We start from the raw sequence: 20,870 nt of genomic DNA, 5'->3' as shown, positions 1-20,870 counted from the left end.
GACTCTAGCCATTTCGCTTTTGTCATGCTATTCAATACCTTCGCACAATGAAAGTTTTACTTGTCTCGAGTTTACTTGCAACCTGTTACCAATTTATTTATTTGTATTTATATTTGTTGCAAATTTCAAAAGTTATTCCGCTTTCTTCCGCTTGTTATTGTAGCGTCTTTTGTGTGTGGGTAGCTTAAATTCGATTTGCAGCTTCTTTTTAGTTTTCTTTTCTCTCTTCATTCAATACGATTTATATTTGTATGTACATCACTGCCATGTTGCTTGCACTGTCTTCCAACAATAGAAAATAAAGAAATAAATGAAAAACAAATAAAATAAATAAAAGAGCTATCGGCCAGGCTAACAGCGTCACAATAAGCAACCCAAAATTGTCACAAACTCAATTTACTCTGGTAATAAATAGAGTGGAAAATGTGTTGCCCAAGTTGTTGCGCCGATGTTCTTTTTCTTTTTTTTCGTTTCTATTTCTGTACTTGTTTTTTTGTTGTTGTTGTTTTTTTGCATTAGTCTTTTATTTGTTTGTTTCGAATGCTGGCATTGTTATAGCTTTTATTGCTGCTTTTCTATTCATATTGCTACGCTGATATTTGTTGGACAATATAAATTTCGCCAGTTATTGAGCGTTGGACTTCACAGCTTTGAAATTGAATTCGATTAGATTCTCATCAAGCAAAATATGCTTTGAGCGCTCTTAGTGCGTGCAGATACGGCTGGCAAAAGAATTCACTATCCATTGCAAATAAACTCAGATTTCGATTTATTCAATTTATCCGATTTGTGTTAAATTGAAAATTGAAGTGAAATATTCAATGGACAGATTATGGCACCTGACTGCGTTAAGTTATAGCATTTAAAAAAAAAAGACTCTTACTACTCTAACTTATTCTAAACTCTATTAATTCAGTGACTACAAAAGCAAGATAAAAGTCTCACAGAGGTAGTTCAATTCTTCACAATTCTCTAATGAAGACTTCAAACCGAATTTATATAAATTTGAGCAAAGGATGGTATTTGGTGGAGTAAAAAGTCATTATATGTGTTGGCAATAGATGATGTTAGTAACATTAGGTATGCTCTCGCATTCTCCGGTCAAAATTATTCAGCAGCAAAAAATCTAAGAATTTAGCAGAATTTGCTCTCAAAGTGATAAAATAACGACTGAAGCACTGTTGCCGTATTGATACAAATGCATCCAGGTGGATAGAATTTTACCTTAATTTTTAGGGATAATTCTTCCTTTTTCAGCGTAAATTTGTATACATTTTCATATAACTCTTTCGATAGTGATAAGAAAATTTCACAATAACTCCCAAACCAGTCCCAATTTTAAAAACTATGAATAAGCAAGCCTTCCTACCTTGTCTTGAAAAATCATTTTTTGTTAATGTAAATCCTGTCTTCTAAATGTTCTTTTGCGAAAGTCTTTTTTTGTTTTTAAAAAATATGAGTATTCTCCGAAAGGTTTATCTAAAAGCGCTTAGTTTACCTCAAGAAAAATTGTACACATCATTAAGCGGAACCTGCAAGAACATGAATATGTAACTTAGGTCGCTGGGAATGTAAAGCCTGATTTTTGGGACGCAGAGGATTGTGAAATTACCGACATATTGAAAACAGTGACAGTCAAATTTTTGTTGGCCTTAATCAAACTACGCCTAATCGTTAGTATTCATAAGTGGAAGTAAAATTCCAATAGGATTTTTCTTTATCTCACCATTACATGTATGCTGGGAACTGTGGGACTCGGTGACTTAGGTCCTCAGTGTCGGAGCGTCTTAGTTTTTTCGCTAGTTGATAATCGTCAAGTGAATTTTCGGCTGTCACTGTAGTTTTTGCAAATTTAAAAAAGTTCGTTATGTTTTTTTTGGTGATTCACAGACATTAATATTTCCCTTTTTTCCAAATAGGTAAATTAATTTTGTCTCAAAATATGATTTTGAACATCTAAAATGTTGAAAGAAGCAATTTGAGTCTCTCCAATAGTTTCTTGGGAACCAGCATTAACACCGAAAATAATGTCAACATCGAAATTCTGTTACAATGGATTTAGTAGGCAATTAAGGAGTAAAATCCTCTCTCGATGTACGAACACCACACTCTCATGCCCGTGCTAGTATTTGGCGCAGTATGGACAATGGCAACATCCGATGAGGCGGCTCTTTGAGTATTCGAGAGAAAGATTTGCGGAAGATTTAAGGGAATTTACGCATAGGCGAGTACCGCAGACGATGGATTGATGAACTGTATTAGCTGTACGCTGGCTTGGCCATGTCTTTTGGATGGATACTGACGCTCCAGCTCTGAAATTATTCAACTCGGAACGCGCAGATGGTAGCAGAGGAACGCAAAAACCCCAACTTGCGTTCACCCCTGATTCAATTGAAATGATTGAAATCGGTTCTTGTTCAGTCTCTTTTGTGTCTTCTGTTGAATTCTCTGTTGGTTCTTTAAATAGAAAACCGCGGATATGTCAAAAGCAAAGCAAGAAACTTGAAACGACTTGGCGGTACAGACGCAAGCGTGCTCTTCCCTTTTCGTCTTACTCTACTTCAATCATAATTGAATTTAATACTTGAACCGTGTAAAACTTGTATAAACAACTCATAACGCAGTCACTGTATTGTTTGAGAAAAATATTTGTGACAGATAGTATCAGAGACTATGGAACGATGAGCTGTATTAGAAATTGAAACGATATATATGTACATAGTCCATACAAACGAGTCAATAAAGAAGAAAAATTCTTGAACCAAACTTTAAATTATAGTTTAAGAATAACTATCTGCGGATATTTTTGCAATGTTATGATTCATTATCTATAATTTACTCTTTACTAGTTACTTGAATTCTATACCCACTTCAATGAGGAAGTGTCAATTAAATTTTTGTCTGTGAATAATTTTTTATTTACAATGATTAATAGCAATCGAACAAACGCACATAGTGAGACTACGCCAAGAAATTACTACTTTACACGTTGACAATCAAAAATCATTACACACAAACTTATAACAGCAATTCAATTGTATAAACATTTTTCAAGATCTTAAAAAAATAAATAATTGCACTTCTTTTGACATTTCTGCTTGCATGATTTATTGACATGTGCATATATGTATACACTTATACAAAGCAAATAGTCAATATTGACACCCACTTGCGCATTAATTAAACTAATAAAAACGAAAAAATTAACACAAATTACAGATTTACATATTTGTGTATTTACTTACTCGTAATTTCAGGTACAAAGAAAATTCCTCAACAGTTAGATAATTAAATTCAAATTTCAATTGAGTACCCAACATTGATTGATTAATTACAAAGACGATATTTGTTGAGTGCAGAAACACTCCCCGAAATTCTTTGCTAGAATCATTCGTTTTTAGAGTGAACATAAATGTACAGGGGGCTTTTTCGGGCAATAATAAAGATTCCGGCATCCAGTTCTTCATTAAGTGTTTTATTTAAAATATAAAAGAAAGTCGTGATGGATCACCCTATACATAAATTTAAGTTTAAAAACACAAAAAAGCTTCATGAAAACTTCAAACTTTTTATTCAGAATTTTTATAATAGTTTTGGGTATAGCCCATTCAATTCAATTGTAGTAATTGCAATTTTAAAGTGGCTACAAAATAACGTTGATACCGTTAACTGAGCTTCTCAAAAGAAATACATAGTATTACCAACTTTCATTTTACATACATATGTATGTATTTCTGATTAGTTTTATATTTCACTACATGAAGAGCCCTTCTTTGCAGTTGTCCTAGAACTTTATTATGCGCTAAGCCATGGAATTTCAATTGTTTGTAGACGTTTAAAGAAATTTTTCAAATATAATTTTTTATTTAAGTACTCAAACTGCTATTGAATTTTTCAAATAACTTTTCGATTGCGTAATTACTATTAATCGGCAGTCAGTAATGGCTCGAGGTAGATATCAATCAAAATCGTGCTTACGCTTTTTTGCATCGACAGTTTTTTCTTTGCTTTTTGTTTTTACCAATGAAATCTTGTGACTACAAGCCAGTAAGTACTATAACTCATAAATATGAAACAGGTAGACAGAGAATCAGTGAACAAATTTACAAAAAAAAATGCTATTAGTGATAATAAATATTACAGACAAATAACTGGTACATAGTTTTTAAGAAAAAGTAAGCAAATTCTGTGGGATTGTGGTTATAGTTATATCAAGTTGATAACAAAAGTGTAACATTCATAGTACTTGTGTCAAAAACTAACGCCAACTAAATTAATTTATTTCACTAAGATTCGTGAGATCAAATTCTATTTTTAAGCAAAATTAATTTTTCTCACCCCAATAGTAGAAATGGATGTTCGCAAATATCTTTCGCAACAAAGAATATGCCTTTCCTCATTTCGCGTTGCTAAACAAAAGACTTTGGCAACAAACGCGCGGCATGAAAGTGGGTATGTACGTTGTTTGAGCATTTATTGCTATGGCTTATTTTGCTGCTGTAAAGCTTGTTAACCTTGTACTTGAAATGTCTAATAGGCGTGTGTTTGTAAAGTTAAATAGCTCTTAAAACTAATCACGAATATTATGTTCTCCGTTTTTCCTAATTGATTACAATATATATATTTTTTTTAATTTTCCAGAGCTTCTACCCTTTTAACAACAATACATTTTTTAATTATATTAAATTAAAAAATATATGCTTTTTATACCCGAGCGCACTTGTGCACAAGGGTATTATAACTTTGTTCACATAACGGTTGTTTGTAACAGGCAAAACGAATCGAGATAGATATAGACAAATGTATACATAAATGATCAGAATGAAAAGAGAAATCGATTAAGCGGTGACTGTCTGTCCGTCCGTCCGTCNGGCCGCTTTTCATATAACGGTAAATTTCAGATATGCTTGAAACTGCAATATTTCGAAGTTTAAGGACGCTAATTTACTTAAAATGTATACACCCCGGCTTATCATGTATTGGTAGCTTTCGGAAAGGTGGAAAACATATATTTAATACTTGCGCCGGGTATTTAATGTTCGGCTCCGCCGGCTTACTTGTTCTTTTTAAAACAATAAAAACTAATAGTTAAAATACTTTTAAAAATTAAATGAAATTACAAAATAGATATACAAATGTATTTTTTTTTAACCAAATAAATATAATAAAAAATATATATATTAGAAAGACAAAAAATAAAATAAAATTTTTATATTTTTTCCTTTTTAAATCAACAAAATCTAAAACCAAAAAAAAAATTTTATTGAAAAACAAAAAATATTTAATCAAAACTTAGAAAAGACATTTTTAAAAATTCGATGAGAATAAAAAAATTTTTTTCTTTTAAAAATAACTAAATCTAAAAAAATAAAAATTAATTGAAATAAGTTTCTAAACGTTTGATAAACAGAAAAAAAATTTATTTTCTTTTTAACAACAAATTACAATAAACAATAAAATCTTACAAAAATAAAAATATAACAAGTGTTGTTTCTAAAAAGTAAATTAAATAAAAAATCAATTTTTTTTTACAAAGTCTAATAAGTAAAATCAAACAAAATTAAAAAAAGAAAAATTATACTAAAAAACATATTCGCAAAATGGCACCACCCCAGTGCTTTGCTCACTCGGCCATTCCGACTATTCGAGCGACGCGACCTAAATGGTATGTATACAAGTGCTTTCTCTCAAAATACCTTTTCACCACGAGTGATGAATGTTAGAAAATTGTTTGATTTTGTAAAAATATGAAACTTTAAAGTGTACTGACTGGAAAGGATGAACAACTTTCGAAAATCTCAAAGAAGAATAAAAAATATGATAAGTATGTATATGCCTTTAATATTTTGAGCAAAAAATATATCAGGGAAAGGTTCCATCTATAAATATAATACCTGAATTTTTTCGTTGAAGTAAATATTTTTGAAGGAATTCCATGCATTCCGTGCTCAATCGGGTTCGGGTTCGGTCGTGGTGGGCCGCTCTCGGCCGGGCCTCACTGAATTTTTCTTCGGGGGTGTCCGATGCTGATCGCCGAAATCATAAGGCCCAATTATTATTTAATTAATTTTTTTTTTTAACTTGTCTGATATTTGCGTACTTACTTACCCTTAATGTTTTCAGATAGACCTTTTCAGCCAGTGTTAAGCTTCTATTAAAGTTATATACATATATGTACCTATGTGGAATAAAAGTGTCCGCATGTTGATTCATAAATTACGTCATCTGCATGAGTTGGGGAATTCATTCATGAATTATTATGGATTATTCTTTCTAAGCATACATACATATGTATGTACAAGTACATGCGGGCAGACGCTGGAATACGTTTTAATACCTATAAAATCGGCAATAATTATTTTTGTAAAAATGTATGAAAAAAAAAATTTATGAAATTTAGCGAACCAAAAAGAGTACCACTTAACTGAGTAGGAATGTAGTTCTTTCTTTCTAACTCACTCTGATACTTAAGTATAATTACATACATACATACTTAGGAATAGCTATTGAAATATGTTCACACTTGATTGCTGAGTTGTTAACATTGTTTTCTTCGTGTAATTTTAGACTCACATTCAAAAATAACTAATAAAGCGTAGAGGCTATTATACATACGTACATACATTATCACATTAACAACAAAATGATACATAGTTCGTTAGCTCGTTAGCTCTTTGATTTCAGTATAAATATTTTTCTATTATACAATTTTATCTTTTTTTATTTAATTGATGCGGAATATTGAAGCGCATTATTTAGAAACTGAATTAAACAAAACAAAAACAAAGTTAATTATGCAGTAGAGAAATGTTAATGATAAATAAATAGCTAGTATTATTAGTAAAAATAGAGTTTCTATCGATATTAATCATTATCGTGACTAAAAAATAAACAGAACAAAATAAAAATAAATGTTGCTGGAGGAGAAACTACCTCATCTGAGGTATGTAATACATACTCGTTTTGGAATCGCCATTTCTCTGCCCGCTTGATACTATACCTGCCAGCTTAACGAAACATTTGTAGGCGCCACTTTTCACAGTTGCCTAGCCCGTTGGCAATTGGTTATATCAATGCTTCGGATTTATCGTAGATGCGCGCTGTTCAAGTTATTACCAAGGACGTAGAATAAAATTAGCAAATTGTAGCTAATTTGCGGAAAAACTTTACGTTAAGTAGATAAATGTACCCAAAAAGTAAATATATGTTTTCGTATGCATTCTCTTTTTAAGAGGAGTAAAACCTCTCCCTCCGATACCAAATCAACTTTTACAGGGCAATTCTGGCAATCGTCTTTCACCTCACCACAGTCGTTTGAAAGACAAAATTGTTTCGTAAAACAGTTGTCTATTCTTAGCGTTATGCTGTTCGTCTTTTAAGTTTTTTTTTATTAAATTAAATTTTAAAAAATATATACATTTCTTTTTTTAACAATCAAATGTAATAAATAAAAGAAATTTAAATAAAAAAAACATGAAAATAAAGCAAAAATAAATAAAAAAATTTGTTAGAAAATTAAATGAAATTTGTTCATTCTTAATTAATTAAAAAGGAAAAAAATTATTAAAAATAAATAAAAAAGTTCCGCCGCCTGAGACTCGAACTCGTGGCCTTTCGAACGGCATGCCTATGCTCTGCTCACTCGGCCATTGCGACTGTTGGAGCGACGCAAGCTAAATGGCATGCATGTGCTTGCTCTCAAAGTAGCTTTACACCACGAGTGGTGAATGAGAGAGCTTTTTTTTCTAAGACTTTTATGCCAGATTAACAAAAGCCTTTCAAACTATCTTGCCATCTGTCTTTCTTTAGTCTTACGAAAGACTCTTTACTGTCCTTGTTAAGCCAGAATTGCCCTGTTAGTCTCACATTAAAACATAAATTCTATAAGTTAGAAGGAATCGTTTTCAGCGAATGACTTTGCTTCGAGTTGCTCAATCTTCAGACAAATTGCTCGGTGCATATCTAATTCGCGATGGGTCTTCAATATCTGACGTATTTCAGGTAGATCCGGATTTGAGCCCTTCACAAATGAGGGCGGCTATTGCTCAACTTCTCCACATTAGAAAATGCGTTCCAAAGCAAAGATAAGAAAGGATTTCCTGAAAAACTACATATTTGGCTACATGCCAAAATAGCGTGCTTGAACCAAGTGTACTTTCAAATTAAAAAGAGGCTAAAAGAGTACAATTGCACTTGCTTTTCCAACACTGGTCGCTACTTTCTATATGGTTGGCGTTCAAAACGACTAATTTACTTACTCAAATTCATTTTATGTTCATAATTCATTCAACTCTCTCTTCACTTCTTTGCTTATATTAATTACAAACTTACAAATGAGCCGTTTATTTTGAGAGTGGCATAGGTCACTTCGTACCTCTTGTGCTTACATGACCGGCTACTTGCAACTGAATGCATCTTTAAATCGCTTTATCTTCATAAACTAACGGTAAAACCTTCCTCCTTCGATTGAATTTAAACGAATAACCGACGCGTTAAGATACGGGTGACCGGCCATTTAAGTACATGAGCTGTGAAATGACTTATGCCACTTTCATAATAAACGGCTCAAATATGAAATTTCTTCGACCTTAACCTTTCTCTTAAAGTGAATGACTTGAGTGAGTAAAAAATGTACTTACGAATTATGCAAAGCCGTTACATGGAGAAAAGAAAAGAAGAAATGATACAGAACGGTACACTAAAAAAAAATCATCCTAAAGCTTGAAGCAACTGTTGCTGTTTTTTGTGCTTGTCATGTATTGGTTGTTATGAGTGCAAATCTACATGATAAATATGTACATATATACGTAAACTTGTATATAAGAATCTTATAAGCGGCATCCAACTTGTATCCAAGGCTAATTTATATAAGGGGGCGTTACCAGATCAGCTGAGTTTGTGTATATGTTTCACCTCACGGCTTCTAATGTCAAATAGAAAAATTTTGTTTGAATTTCCACACACACTATTACAGATTTTGACAGTTTATGCCGGCAAAGCAAATACAAAATATATGTAAATTTTTGTTTTTGTACTCCTGCTACAACCTTATATTAAATCGCCTGAGTGTTTGGCCGAGCTTATCCTCTAATTTGTTAAGTGCCGACTCCGAACGGCAAATTACTTTATTGAAAACCTTTCCACTGCTGATTCAAAACACTTTCTTGAACGTTCCTCGAAGCGCGACAGTTTTACATTTACACATATACTCGGGTGATTCTTAAGGTACCTACATCATGGGGCACCTCTTTATTTTTTCTACATAATAAATAAAGTCGTCCAACAAAATTTCAAAATTAAAAAAAAAACTTGTGTTAAGGGTGTGGAAAATTTTTAATGAAAGAAAAAATCGCAAAAATTCTACAAAGTATTTATTTTGACTAGCTATAACTCAGCGAGTTTATGCATGTATATGAAAAAGTTTTAAAAATATGTAAAATTTATTAGATTTCAAGTCAAGATTTTGTAGAATTTTTGCGATTGAAAAAATTTAAAAAAAAATGCTTTTAAAATTTTTGCATCTTCGTGGATGTCTTTGCTTCAGGGAGAGAAAATGACAGTTATTTTTTGTGGATCTAATAAAAGTGCGGACGCAAAATATTGAAGAATAAAGTTGTCCATGTGCCTTTGATCCCAAGACCTCCTCTACAAGAACACTGAATTATTTTTATTTTTCGAACTTTTCGGGAAAAAGTTTAAAAGTAATAAGAAATCACAGTTGAACTTGGGCAAATAATTTTTAAGACCAAATAAAAAGTTCATTACTAATAATAAGCTAATCTAAATTAAACAAATTTGGTATCAAATGGAAAAGGACTGGTATAGCTTCCCCGTTTAAATATTTAAATTTGAAACCCATTTCAGTCCTTTTTAATTTGATACTAAATTTATTTAATTTAGACAACCGGTTTCTTTTTTTTAAGAACGGACTTTTATTTCGGCCTTAAAGAGTATTTGACTAAGTTAACCAGGGACCAAAAATAACTGTTATCTCCAATTTAAAATTGAAAGCGTTGCGCGAATTCTGAAATTTAACGAAAACGTTGTTTTATAGCATTTATTTGAAGAAATATTTTTTTTTCGCCGAGGTTTATTTTTTTCGTTGTTTGATGACAGTTATTATTTAAAGTTTATTTTTTGCGTTAACTGATAAACGTTGTAAGATGAGAATATCGACGACAATGGATCTGGAGAAGAAGATAAAGATGATGAAAATAAAAAAGGAGAAAGGAAATAACTGTTATCAGACAGCATAAAAATATGTTTGGTAACACCGTATTTTTTAGTCCAATTTGGTTCATATTTATAACTAATTAAAAAAAATTTTTTTTTTTTATTATTTCTTTATTTATTATCGAAGGCACCTCTCGTCTACTAACTCGCAACTAATTTCGATATAAAATTTTACTTTGTTCTGGCACTTTTAAATATTTTAAAATTTTCACATACGTACATATCTATGTGTTCTTTAAGTACACTAAGCCATTATTTAGAAATATAAATAGCTTAATTAAGAAATATAAATAAATTAGATGCTACTTATATAAATCACACATAATGCTAAAGACAACTTTGAAGCCTTTTAATTAAAACAGAAAAATATAAATTTTGAAGAAGCAGTCTGCCGCTAAAAGCTTTTTACATTTTTTGCCCAAAACCTTAAACCGATTTCCGGACTTGCGTCGACAACCGTATAGCGGTTGCACCGTATGTAATATATCTTTAATATATTCATTTTTCTAATTACTAAATTTAATTTTACTATACACTATTTTCTACTCTTTATTAACCGCTTCATTCGTCCACTACTGCCCGCTTCCTTCTCCAACGCTCAACTCTCCACGCGTGATGCACCGTCCAACGATGCGACTTTATTTTTAGCCAAATATTTCAAAAATTCTGTAGGCGTACGAAAACCTTTTATCGGAAATTTACCAAAACGTCCATTCGTTTTCGCAACTGTATAGTATACAGGATAAGCGCCAGGCGCCAAATGCACCTGCATCGACTTGCTCACATCCTGGCCATCCAAGGCAACTTGATTGTAAAAGAAATGCAACTGCTTCTTTTGATTACGAATCGGTTTGCGGAATTTCGGTTCGGCAAGTTGCCGTATAATAGGAAAGTTGTTAACACTAGCAGCCACAGGACTGGAGTCGACGGAATTTTTCGAACGAGTTTTTGTCGCACGCATGTGGTTTGAGTTCACATAGCTGCGACTGGGCGGCAATAGGCTCTGAATTTTGTAGAGTGATGAGTCTACGCTGCCGCTGCGATCCTCTGTGACCGCTGGCAGATCGAGTGGATTGACGCGTATAACTTTTTGTGTGGTATTCTCCAAATCGGGTATCACATCCTCGCTAATGACGACAAATTTCGCAGAGTCCTCAGTGGAGCTGGGTTTGGTTTTAACTGATGCATCGGCTGGTGCAGCCAGTGTGGTATGTAGCGTCAAAATGCTGAGTAACAGCGAAAGTTGCTAGGAATTAAATATTTATTGTAATTTTTAGTGCTCAATCTCTTCTATATATTTTCTATAATATTTGTTAAAACTCTTCACTATTTTATCGATTAGAACATTTGTAACCTCTAAGCTGCGGTTAATTAATTTTATATTTTAAATTTTCGTAAATTTGTGCGAATCATTCGCCACTAACACTTACCACTAACACTTGACAGCTGTACATTTTGTTTGCCTGCCTGCCTGTCTATTACGAAATTTCTGCACCTAAACTCTTTTAATAATTGCTTGTCATGCAACGCCAAATTTTATGTACAAAACACTAAAATTAATTGCTTATATTCCAAGAACTTCCACGAATTTTAAATGCCGATACTATAAAAATTTCTGCAACCAATATTTTTTGCTCTCACTGCTGATGTTACCGTTGCTTGCTGTTGCTGCTGCTGCTGCTCGTATCGCTTGTTGCTTCCTACGGCCAAAGTGAAATGTTGTCGACTGATCGGCTTGTAAGGCATTGTGTTAAGTTTTATGTCGCCATCGTCGTCGTCTCCAACAATTTCGCAGCTTTAAAGTTCCATTACGCAGCTTCTAGGCACTTGGTTGGCTTTGTACGAATGTGGCGATGACAAATGCTCCACTGATTGCCAGTGAATCTGTGCTTTGAATTGCGTATTTTTTTTTTAATTTTTGTTTTCATAATTTTTTTCGTTTCCTTTTCATACCATATGAAACGCAAAAAACGCCCAATGAAAACAAAAATAAAAATAAAAACAATAATCATCGCCACGAAGAGATATAATCTTATGAGATTTTTTTTCACGTTGTTCACTTCATTTAATCACATAGTTATTATTCTTATTTTGTTTATTTGATTTGGCAGAGACATTTGAAAACATTCTTAACCCCATCGGCAGTACAGTGTGTCCGAATATGCCAAAAATTAATTAAATTAAAAATAAAAAAGGGTATTAATGGCTCTCATTACCACTTATTGTCTGGCCGAGCTTCGTCTTGCGATTTGTACTGTGTCTTGAAATTATTACGTTTACGTCGCTTTTGAACGTCCGAAGTTCTGTATGAGAATCATTTTATGGAAAACTTTAACCTCAAAGGCTTGTCATTGCCGGACTTCTGACTACTCAGACTACCATAGGTGTCACTGAAAATGAAAAAAATATATCCAGATGTATCTGTTACAAGTTTTAGTTGATAAATCCTAGCCTGGAAGACACTGTGTATCTTTCTCTTCCTGATTAGCGCTGTAACCTCCCCAGCGATTATAGCCGAGTCCACAATAGCACGCCAGTCGTTTCTCACTATGTATAGTTGTCCAACAAATGAAACGAGCAGCTCGGGGTAGGCTTTCGTGAGAAAACTCCTCTTCGCATTTTGTCATTTGGGTTCGAGCCATCTGCGAGAATTGCAAAATCCCCTAGTGGCATGCCATATCTTTGCACTTGCTAATCCCTGCTTGGAATCTCCGTAGGAACATCTATGTATGGAATTAAAGTTTTTTGCTAGGAATAAGACCAAATTTGTTCAGAATAAAAAGGTGCAATGAGCCTAGCTGCCTCGACCGTCAAGAAGGTTCATTTTTACTACTGGGTTTAGGGTCAGAGTAAAACCGAGCGAGAGTAAACCATATTTTCCAAATCCCGGTACGTTAAATGCTAATGGTAACTTCTCAAAAATTATTTTATAGTTCCATTCAGTATTCACCAGATTCTTTTGAACCCTCGGAGTAGCTGAATCAAAATTAAAAATTGCCTCGATGTATCCATGGACAGAAAAAGAGTCTTAGTCAAGAACTCTGAAGCTCTTGCCCTCATCATAAAGGGTTTTCGCTGCATAACATTGCGTCTATGACCTCCTCGGGATTCTTAAGAAATAAAGTATAATCCCGCTCTTTATTGCAAATCACGCAGTGAGAATTAGCATCGCTTTCGACTAGGACCAGTTGACTGCAGTAGTGGCGACCATATATTTCTACTACAACTTATCTTAGACCTAGATAAGGGATCTTTACATAAGTACTGTAAGAATATAGCACCAAAGCTCTGTGCTTAAATTTAAATTACTCATAAATTAGCGCTAATTGCCTCACTGTACATATGTATGTATGTATGTACGATCAGTAACGTTAAGAACGCAAATTAAGCCGCGAGAACAAATTAACAAAAAATTCGCAGACTAGAGATTCGATGCAGAACACATAGCATTATAATTCTGATGAGGAGCGAGGAAGGAGAATTGTGACGCTGTTGGCTGTCACAGCTTGCCGTTTCGAAAAAATTTCATTTATTTGCTATGGTTCGTGGGTAGCATTTTATTGTTGTTACGTTGGTCGTAAACTTCAAATTGATTACTACGAGTACTTCAAATGTATCAATGCTTGTCATGGTACATTTTTAGAAACTGAACTGAGTGCTTGTGTGCTAAGGATTGGTTTTAATTAATTTCCTCTACTTTTTGCTTCAGAGTTGATTGAGGAAAACTTCTAATTTTGTTTGCTGTCAACAGCTTACGAATCTCATTTTTCAATTACTTACCAATATATTTATTATGATTAGTAACCGTAAGCAAATAAATATACATATATTTCTGATTATCGCAGTAGATTTTAATTGGATTGCGTATTTAAAATGCTCAATCATTCTCAATCACATACATGCATACATATAGACCTCCTCAAAGGTGCTTACCAATATACAAGTGCCGGCAACAAAAAAAATATATGTAATTTTTAAAAAACTTTTAGCCAGCTGCTACGCGAAAACTTAGCAAACGCAAAGCAGCCATAATTTTCGCCAATTTTTGGATCATCAACGCATTGCAAATTCTCACTTCAGCTAAGTACGTACGAATATATGGCGAATCTGCCATCCTTAAGTAGCTTTGCTAAATCCCTGCAAAAATTGTTAGACCATGTGGTCCATTTGTGCCACAAATCAATTAAAACCGCTTCAACTAAAAATGCATATCTGGCCGCACTGTTGGTGGATCACACACTTGTTTGACCGTGGGCGTGTTTCTTTATTATTCAGTCCGGATCTAAAAGAAATTAGTCGTGTAATTTATCAGGAACAATGGCTGCAAAGAAACAGAAGAGAATGAAATCATTACGTATCAGCTTATTAATATTTAATTGAATTTTGCAAAAACTTACTTGGTTTCTATAGCGGCATTATTTTTATGCAATTTTCTATGAATTCCGTACTAGAGACGAAATGAAGAGAATGCGTCTAGATTATCTGGCCACATATTATCCGGGAACAAAGTTCTAATGCATAAGTGAACAGCAAAATGTATTGCGAATATTCGCGATGTGAATAAAGAAACTCTCGCCGTGTGTTAACATTGTTACGGTAATTTTCCACGGCTTCAAACCATTTTTGTCTCACAAAAGGAGACGCCGAAAATTTAAAAAATTTTCTATCGTCTTCCTTATGCCGAATTTCCACTAGGCATTGAAATGACAAAAAATGTATGCTATTTAAAAAAATGTCATGTGGAAATGAACTTAATGAATACTTTTTTCACATAATGACACGATAATTTTTTAATGCCCAACTTTGTCATTTTTGCCATTTAATGCCTGGTGGAAATCCAGCATTACAGTGGTATTTTGTATTTTTGCAGCTCCAAATGCGGAACTCATTTCTATTTTTGTATTTAAAAAAAAATATTAAATTTTTTGCTTTGTCGATCAAATTGCAAATTTGCAGAAAAAAAAAATTTTTTATAATTTTCAATCTGGTAGCTAAGTTTTTGAAAAAAATTTCATAATCCCAGCAAAAGTCTTTAGGTAAAACCCCCGCTTCTTCTTAATGAAAAAATTTCTGGGAGTTTCTCATATCCCACGCGTCACTTTGCTCATAGATTATGGAAAAATTTCTAACTCCACATGGGTATTTTTTAGTAAATAAAACATGATTTTTTCCAAGTAAAGAAAGCTCTATAAACTTCCTTAACTGCTACGTACTCTTAGCTGCGTATGTGCACACAAATTATTTTAAAAGTTTTGAAGCTTAAAGCTCATGCTAAGTCATCAGTTAAATTTATATTTCTACAGTTATTAATTGCTGCTCTTATATTACATATGTATTAAAAGTATACATATATAACTATAATAAATAATAGAAGACTACTGTTTATGCCCTCATATATATTTATGTATGATTAAGGTGGTCCAAAAAAGTAAAGTCGGAATTTTAATGCTCCACCTCCTAGCATTGTTCTACATATATCGAATAACCCCCAAATTCTGTGCTCTTGACAAATTGTCAACCTTGATAAATAATCACGAAAAAAATATTTGTATCAAGTTTTTTGAGTTTAGCGTCAAAAATAATAAAAACACTTTTATTTTTGACTTACAAATAATTTTATTTTTGACTCAGAAATCAGAACACATGATACAAATATTTTTTTCTTGATTATTTATCAAGGTTGACAATTTGTCAAGAGCACAGAATTTGGGGGTAAATATAACCAAATTTTTTATTTTGAAATCAAATAATATTTAGAGGTCGCCCAAAGTGCTCAAAGTTTTCCATGTATTTTAAATGGAGAAAAATCACTTTTCGTAGAAATGGTATAGAGTTCTTGAAAATTAACATTTTTCGATCTGAAAATTCCGGTTCTCTTCAGGAGACTTTCAATAATAACTCCCAATCGTTTACTTAACCATTATTTTATACCAACAAGTTTTTATTGCTGCCCACATAGAATTTTTTGTGGGTTTTTGACTGGCTTATAAATTATAGTTAATAAGAAAAAATGATTAAGTAAACAATTGGCTATTATTACTGAAAGCCTCCTGGAGAGAACCTGGGTTTTTTGATGGAAAAAATATTAATTTTCAAGAATTCTATAAAATTTCAACGAAAAGTGATTTTTCCCCATATAAAATACATGGAAAACTTTGAACTTTGAACTTTGAATTTTGAAAAATTTCATCTTTACTTCTTTAAATGCTTTTTTTGGACCACCCTAATGTGCATACATATATGTACGCAAGACATAAACATGTGCTTACATTCGCATAATCTTGTTGATTTCTCTTTTGTTTATGCTTTGTTTGGCTAAAAACAAAACACACGCTGTGTGATACGAAAAATAAATTCGTTGAATATTTTTTTAGATGACACATTAGAGATCCCGCCTCGAGGCTCATTAAGATACAAAATACATATACATATATGCAAATTGTTATTTTATTAATACTTTTTTGCTACACTTTCAGTGCTTAGGGCCAACGACAGGTGCCACAGCAATGGCTCACACGACAATACTAAATTTGTATGCGCTTTGCGTCATAATTTAACGAAAAGTAACGGTCAATTTAAAGATTAATTAATAAAATAGAATACTCTACGTTGAATTTTGTTTTTAGGGTTATTAACTTTTAAGCTATAAAAGTTGTAACACAAAAAAAAATTTATTTTAATGATTGGCTATTAAACTGGTTTCGAGTTGTATTGACAAATGCGAAAAATATCTCAGAGGCATGCCTCAATGCAGGCATGTCATTTATTTAATAAAAATTTATGTAGGTGAAATCGCTTGGAAGTGGGTCAAACCGAAAAGTTAAAAGTTAAATTCAGTAATCGTTGTCCAAATACTCGTATTTTATTGGGCACAAATATCAAAGGCTAAGCTTGCACCTGCTCAACCAGCAACTGCTGTCAAATATGCCAATGAAATGTCCAATAGTCACATTCGTATTTTTACCTATTCTAAAGCTGATTTTCTTTATAAATATTTATTTCATTTCTATTTTTTCGAGCAACAGTTGGCTTGCGTGACGTTGACCCAATTAAAGCATTCTCTTATTTTTCGCCGTAACGGTAGCTAATACACATCTTCTAATGTTTGTTTTATTTAAAATATATTATGTTGTTGTTTTTTTCTTTTTGTGTAAAACAAAACCAAAGGTATGCGCCTTCAACAGTTAGTTGTCTGACAAGTTCAGCGACACCTTTGAATAGACGATGAACTTTTTCTGGCCATACAAGTTTAGCTACATATGTATGTACATTATACATACATATACTTAATGTATAAGCGGCATTGTGTGAAATTTAGTTAAGTTAATAATTAATTTTGTCATTTGTTTAACTTAAGCTCCCACTAATTAACTGTTTAAACCCTCAGGTAAACGATTCATAAACTGGTACCAATATAACTTTTTTTTCATATAAGACAAATACAATATTTTTTTTTTGTGACTACAAAAATAAAGAGCCTAAACGAAAATTTAGTTTTTTTTTTAGAAATCTCCTCCGAAACAGCTCGACCGATTTTCATGAAAATTTATGTGTACATTTGGTAGGTACGATAATAAGTTGTAAAGTGTATTTAACGGTTATCTCTGGAAGTGTTCGGGGTATGGTACTGGAAATTGTTATGGAGATATATGAAATCATATATGTACTTGTAACCGCAAGGGTAATACTATTGGGAAAAAGAACCGCCAGATGGCGCTAGAATCGAGTTATTACTCAAAATCGCCAAGTGAGAAAAAGTGGCGTGAATGTCCGATAACATCGACCTGCTGCACCACTGAGTATGTCCCTCTCCCGTGTGTTCCAACTTGCCCAATTGATGCGATTTGAAATACATACTACAATGCGTTAAAGTCTTATTCGGACATGCCAGGATTGAGTTGTCCAGGGGCAATCTCAAATTACCACAATTAAATCAACCGCCAGCACCATTGCGCTCCTTGATAAGATATTTTAAGGTATTTTGTGTGAAATAAGTCTATACATACTGTTGGCGAGATTACTGAATACCCCCATTACAAGGTGCGTGAAAACCACCACCAGCATCAAAATACAACTCTGATAGCAAATAAGTTAAAACAGATGTTCTATCAGTCATTTATGTATCTAATTTCGAATCCTCTCAATCCTCTCATTTTCGAAGATTGCTTTATGTATTTATTAATATTGCTTTATGCATCTAATTTCGAATCCTCTCAATCCTCTCATTTTCGAAGATTACCTTATGTATTTATGTATCCCAAAATTTCTGTATACAATTTGATCGTTTGCTAACATTAATAGTTTGTATTCTCTTTAAAAACCGTTTATATGCTGGTTTATATGTATGTATACTTTTTCGAACATTGCGATTGGAATTTTGCTATACGATCCATTCGGATTTTTAGCTAATGTCACAGTATGTATGAGATTCTGCTGCAGTCTTTGTGGAAGCGTCAAGTCGATTGGGATGAACCAATCCCGAACCAACTCGTTGTGCAGTGGACGTCATGGTGGACAAGTTTTCAAAAGGTAAATAAACTTTCCATCCCAAGATGCCATTCTACAATGCTGCCAGTAGCAGACGAGGTGCAGTTACATGTGTTCGTGGATGCCAGTTCTAGTGCATATGCAGCCGTCGCGTATCTGCGCATATGCAAAGGGGAAGACGTTGATATCGCATTTGTCGCCGCTAAATCGCGTTGTGCTCCTCTTAAGGGCATGACAATTCCCCGCTTGGAACTGCAAGCCGCAGTTCTTGGTAGCCGTCTTCAGAAGTCAGTTGTGGAATACCACGACTTCAATATACATCGCATCGTATTGTGGAGTGACTCAAAGACAGTATTGCTCTGGATCCGCTCGACGACTAGAGAATACAAACAATTCGTCGCTGGTAGAATCGCCGAAATCATTTCTAGCACAAACCCATTACAGTGGAGATGGTTGCCCTCGTCGTTGAATGTTGCCGACGATGCCACACGAGGTCAGCCCATGACAGAATCCGATGCACGAAACCGCTGGTTCAAGGGGCCTACCTTTCTGCAACTCCCAGAATCTGAGTGGCCAAAAGAAGTTACGCCACTTACGTCAACAGGATGTGCTGCCGAGGAGAAGAAAATCTTGCTTCTCACCTCAACAACAGATGAGTATGTCATTAATTTTACAAAATTTTCGTCTTTTTTGAAGTTACTTAGGGTAACGAGCTGGGTGTTACGATTCAACTTTAACGCAAGAAACCGTATTCGCCGTTCAGGAGAGCTAAAAGCATTTGAGATCACTGACTCAGAAGTCTTCGTATGTTGCCGCGTTCAGGAAGAGGTCTTTCCTAACGAATTAGAAGAGTTGCTCTCCAAGCAAAAAGTGTCGAAGTCGAGCCCGTTATACCAACTTACGCCATTTTTAGACATCGATGGTTTGATTAAAGTGAATGGCCGCATCGATGCAGCATATTGCCTCCCTCTATCGGCACGTCGTCCAATCATAATGCCTCAACGCCACCACGTAACCAGTCTCTTAGTTTCATATTGGCACAAAAAGCTTCATCATCAGAATGATTGTCTCACAATAAATCAAATTCGGCAAAAGTTCTGGGTACCACACATCCGAGCAGTGCTTACGTCAGTAAAAAAACGTTGTTCCGTATGTATCATCAACACAGCCAAGCCAAGTGCGCCGATGATGGGTCAATTGCCTGTCGATCGCCTCACGCCTTACGTTCGTCCATTCAGCTACACAGGAGTCGATTACTGCGGTCCATTTTTCGTCACTATTGGTCGTCGTAGAGAGAAACGCTGGGTTGCGTTATTCACGTGTTTAACCGTCAGAGCCATACACCTGGAGGTAGCTGAGGATTTATCGACCGATGCGTTCATAATCTGCATCAGAAACTTCATCAACCGTCGTGGCACACCCGTACGAATGCGAAGCGATAACGGAACTAATTTCGTTGGCGCCCAAAAACTATTACGCGTCGAAGAGAGACTATTTGACTTTAACCGTATTGAACAAGATTGCGCCGAACGCGGTATAGAGTGGATCTTTAATTGCCCTGCGAACCCGGCTGCTGGAGGATGCTGGGAAAGATTGGTTCAGTGTGTAAAGCGACTTTTGGAGCGAGTGCTAAAGGAAGAAGCGCCTCGTCTGGAAACATTCAGAAGTACTTTAATTGAAGCTGAAAACATCTTAAACAGCCGTCCGCTTACAGATATTCCAATCTCACATCACGACCAAGAGCCGCTAACGCCGAACCACTTTTTGTTGGGTTGCCTGAATTCAACGCAAACTCCAAGTCTCGAAGAAGAAAAGTTGTGCACCAGAAAGCAATGGAGAATTTCGCAAGCCTTGAAAGATCGTTTGTGGAAAAGGTGGACCAGTGAGTATTTGCCATCCCTAATATGTCGCCCAAAATGGAGGGAACAAGTCAAACCACTACAGCCAGGACAGTTGGTAATAGTATGCGAACCAAATTTCCCGAGAAGTAAATGGCTCAAAGGCAGAATTAAGGAAGTGTTCGCCGCAAAGGATGGCCAAGTCCGATCCGCTATAGTTCAAACCAGCACAGGAGATTTGCGAAGACCAGCCGCAAAGCTAGCCGCTTTAAATATTTGTGAATCCCAATAAGGATTCACCTGGAGGTAGAA

At 34.3% G+C, this 20,870-nt stretch overlaps 2 protein-coding genes across 2 annotated transcripts; one reads left to right on the top strand and one right to left on the bottom strand.

Annotated features, from left to right (window-relative positions):
• Positions 1 to 10,398: 10,398 nt before the first annotated feature.
• LOC108358734 (uncharacterized) lies at positions 10,399 to 11,959 on the bottom strand. The gene is made up of 2 exons (XM_017610208.1): positions 11,664 to 11,959; positions 10,399 to 11,479 (listed from the first exon to the last, which is right to left on the bottom strand). Exons 1-2 carry the CDS (start codon positions 11,685 to 11,687, stop codon positions 10,832 to 10,834), a joined length of 672 nt encoding a protein of 223 aa, XP_017465697.1. The 5' UTR covers positions 11,688 to 11,959; the 3' UTR covers positions 10,399 to 10,831.
• Positions 11,960 to 18,798: 6,839 nt separating this feature from the next.
• On the top strand, positions 18,799 to 20,850 carry LOC108358465 (uncharacterized). The gene has a single exon (XM_017609830.1). The coding sequence runs from the start codon at positions 18,799 to 18,801 to the stop codon at positions 20,848 to 20,850; it is 2,052 nt and encodes a 683-aa protein (XP_017465319.1).
• Positions 20,851 to 20,870: the final 20 nt, after the last annotated feature.

The sequence above is a fragment of the Rhagoletis zephyria genome, unplaced genomic scaffold (assembly GCF_001687245.7).
Source record: "Rhagoletis zephyria isolate East Lansing unplaced genomic scaffold, Rhagoletis_zephyria_1.1 Rzeph_scaffold_00011, whole genome shotgun sequence".
NCBI lineage: Eukaryota > Metazoa > Arthropoda > Insecta > Diptera > Tephritidae > Rhagoletis > Rhagoletis zephyria.
The sequence above is the reverse complement of the archived record's forward strand: the minus strand, read 5'-3'. Positions and strand labels throughout refer to the sequence as shown.

Excerpts from the sequence above, each read along its gene's own strand:
- LOC108358734 (XM_017610208.1), bottom strand. The coding sequence starts at position 11,687 with ATGTACAGCTGTCAAGTGTTAGTG. Across the intron at positions 11,480-11,663 it reads ACAGCTGTCAAGTGTTAGTG|CAACTTTCGCTGTTACTCAG; the intron begins GTAAGTGTTAGT and ends TTTAATTCCTAG.
- LOC108358465 (XM_017609830.1), top strand. The coding sequence starts at position 18,799 with ATGCTGCCAGTAGCAGACGAGGTGCAGTTACATGTGTTCGTGGATGCC.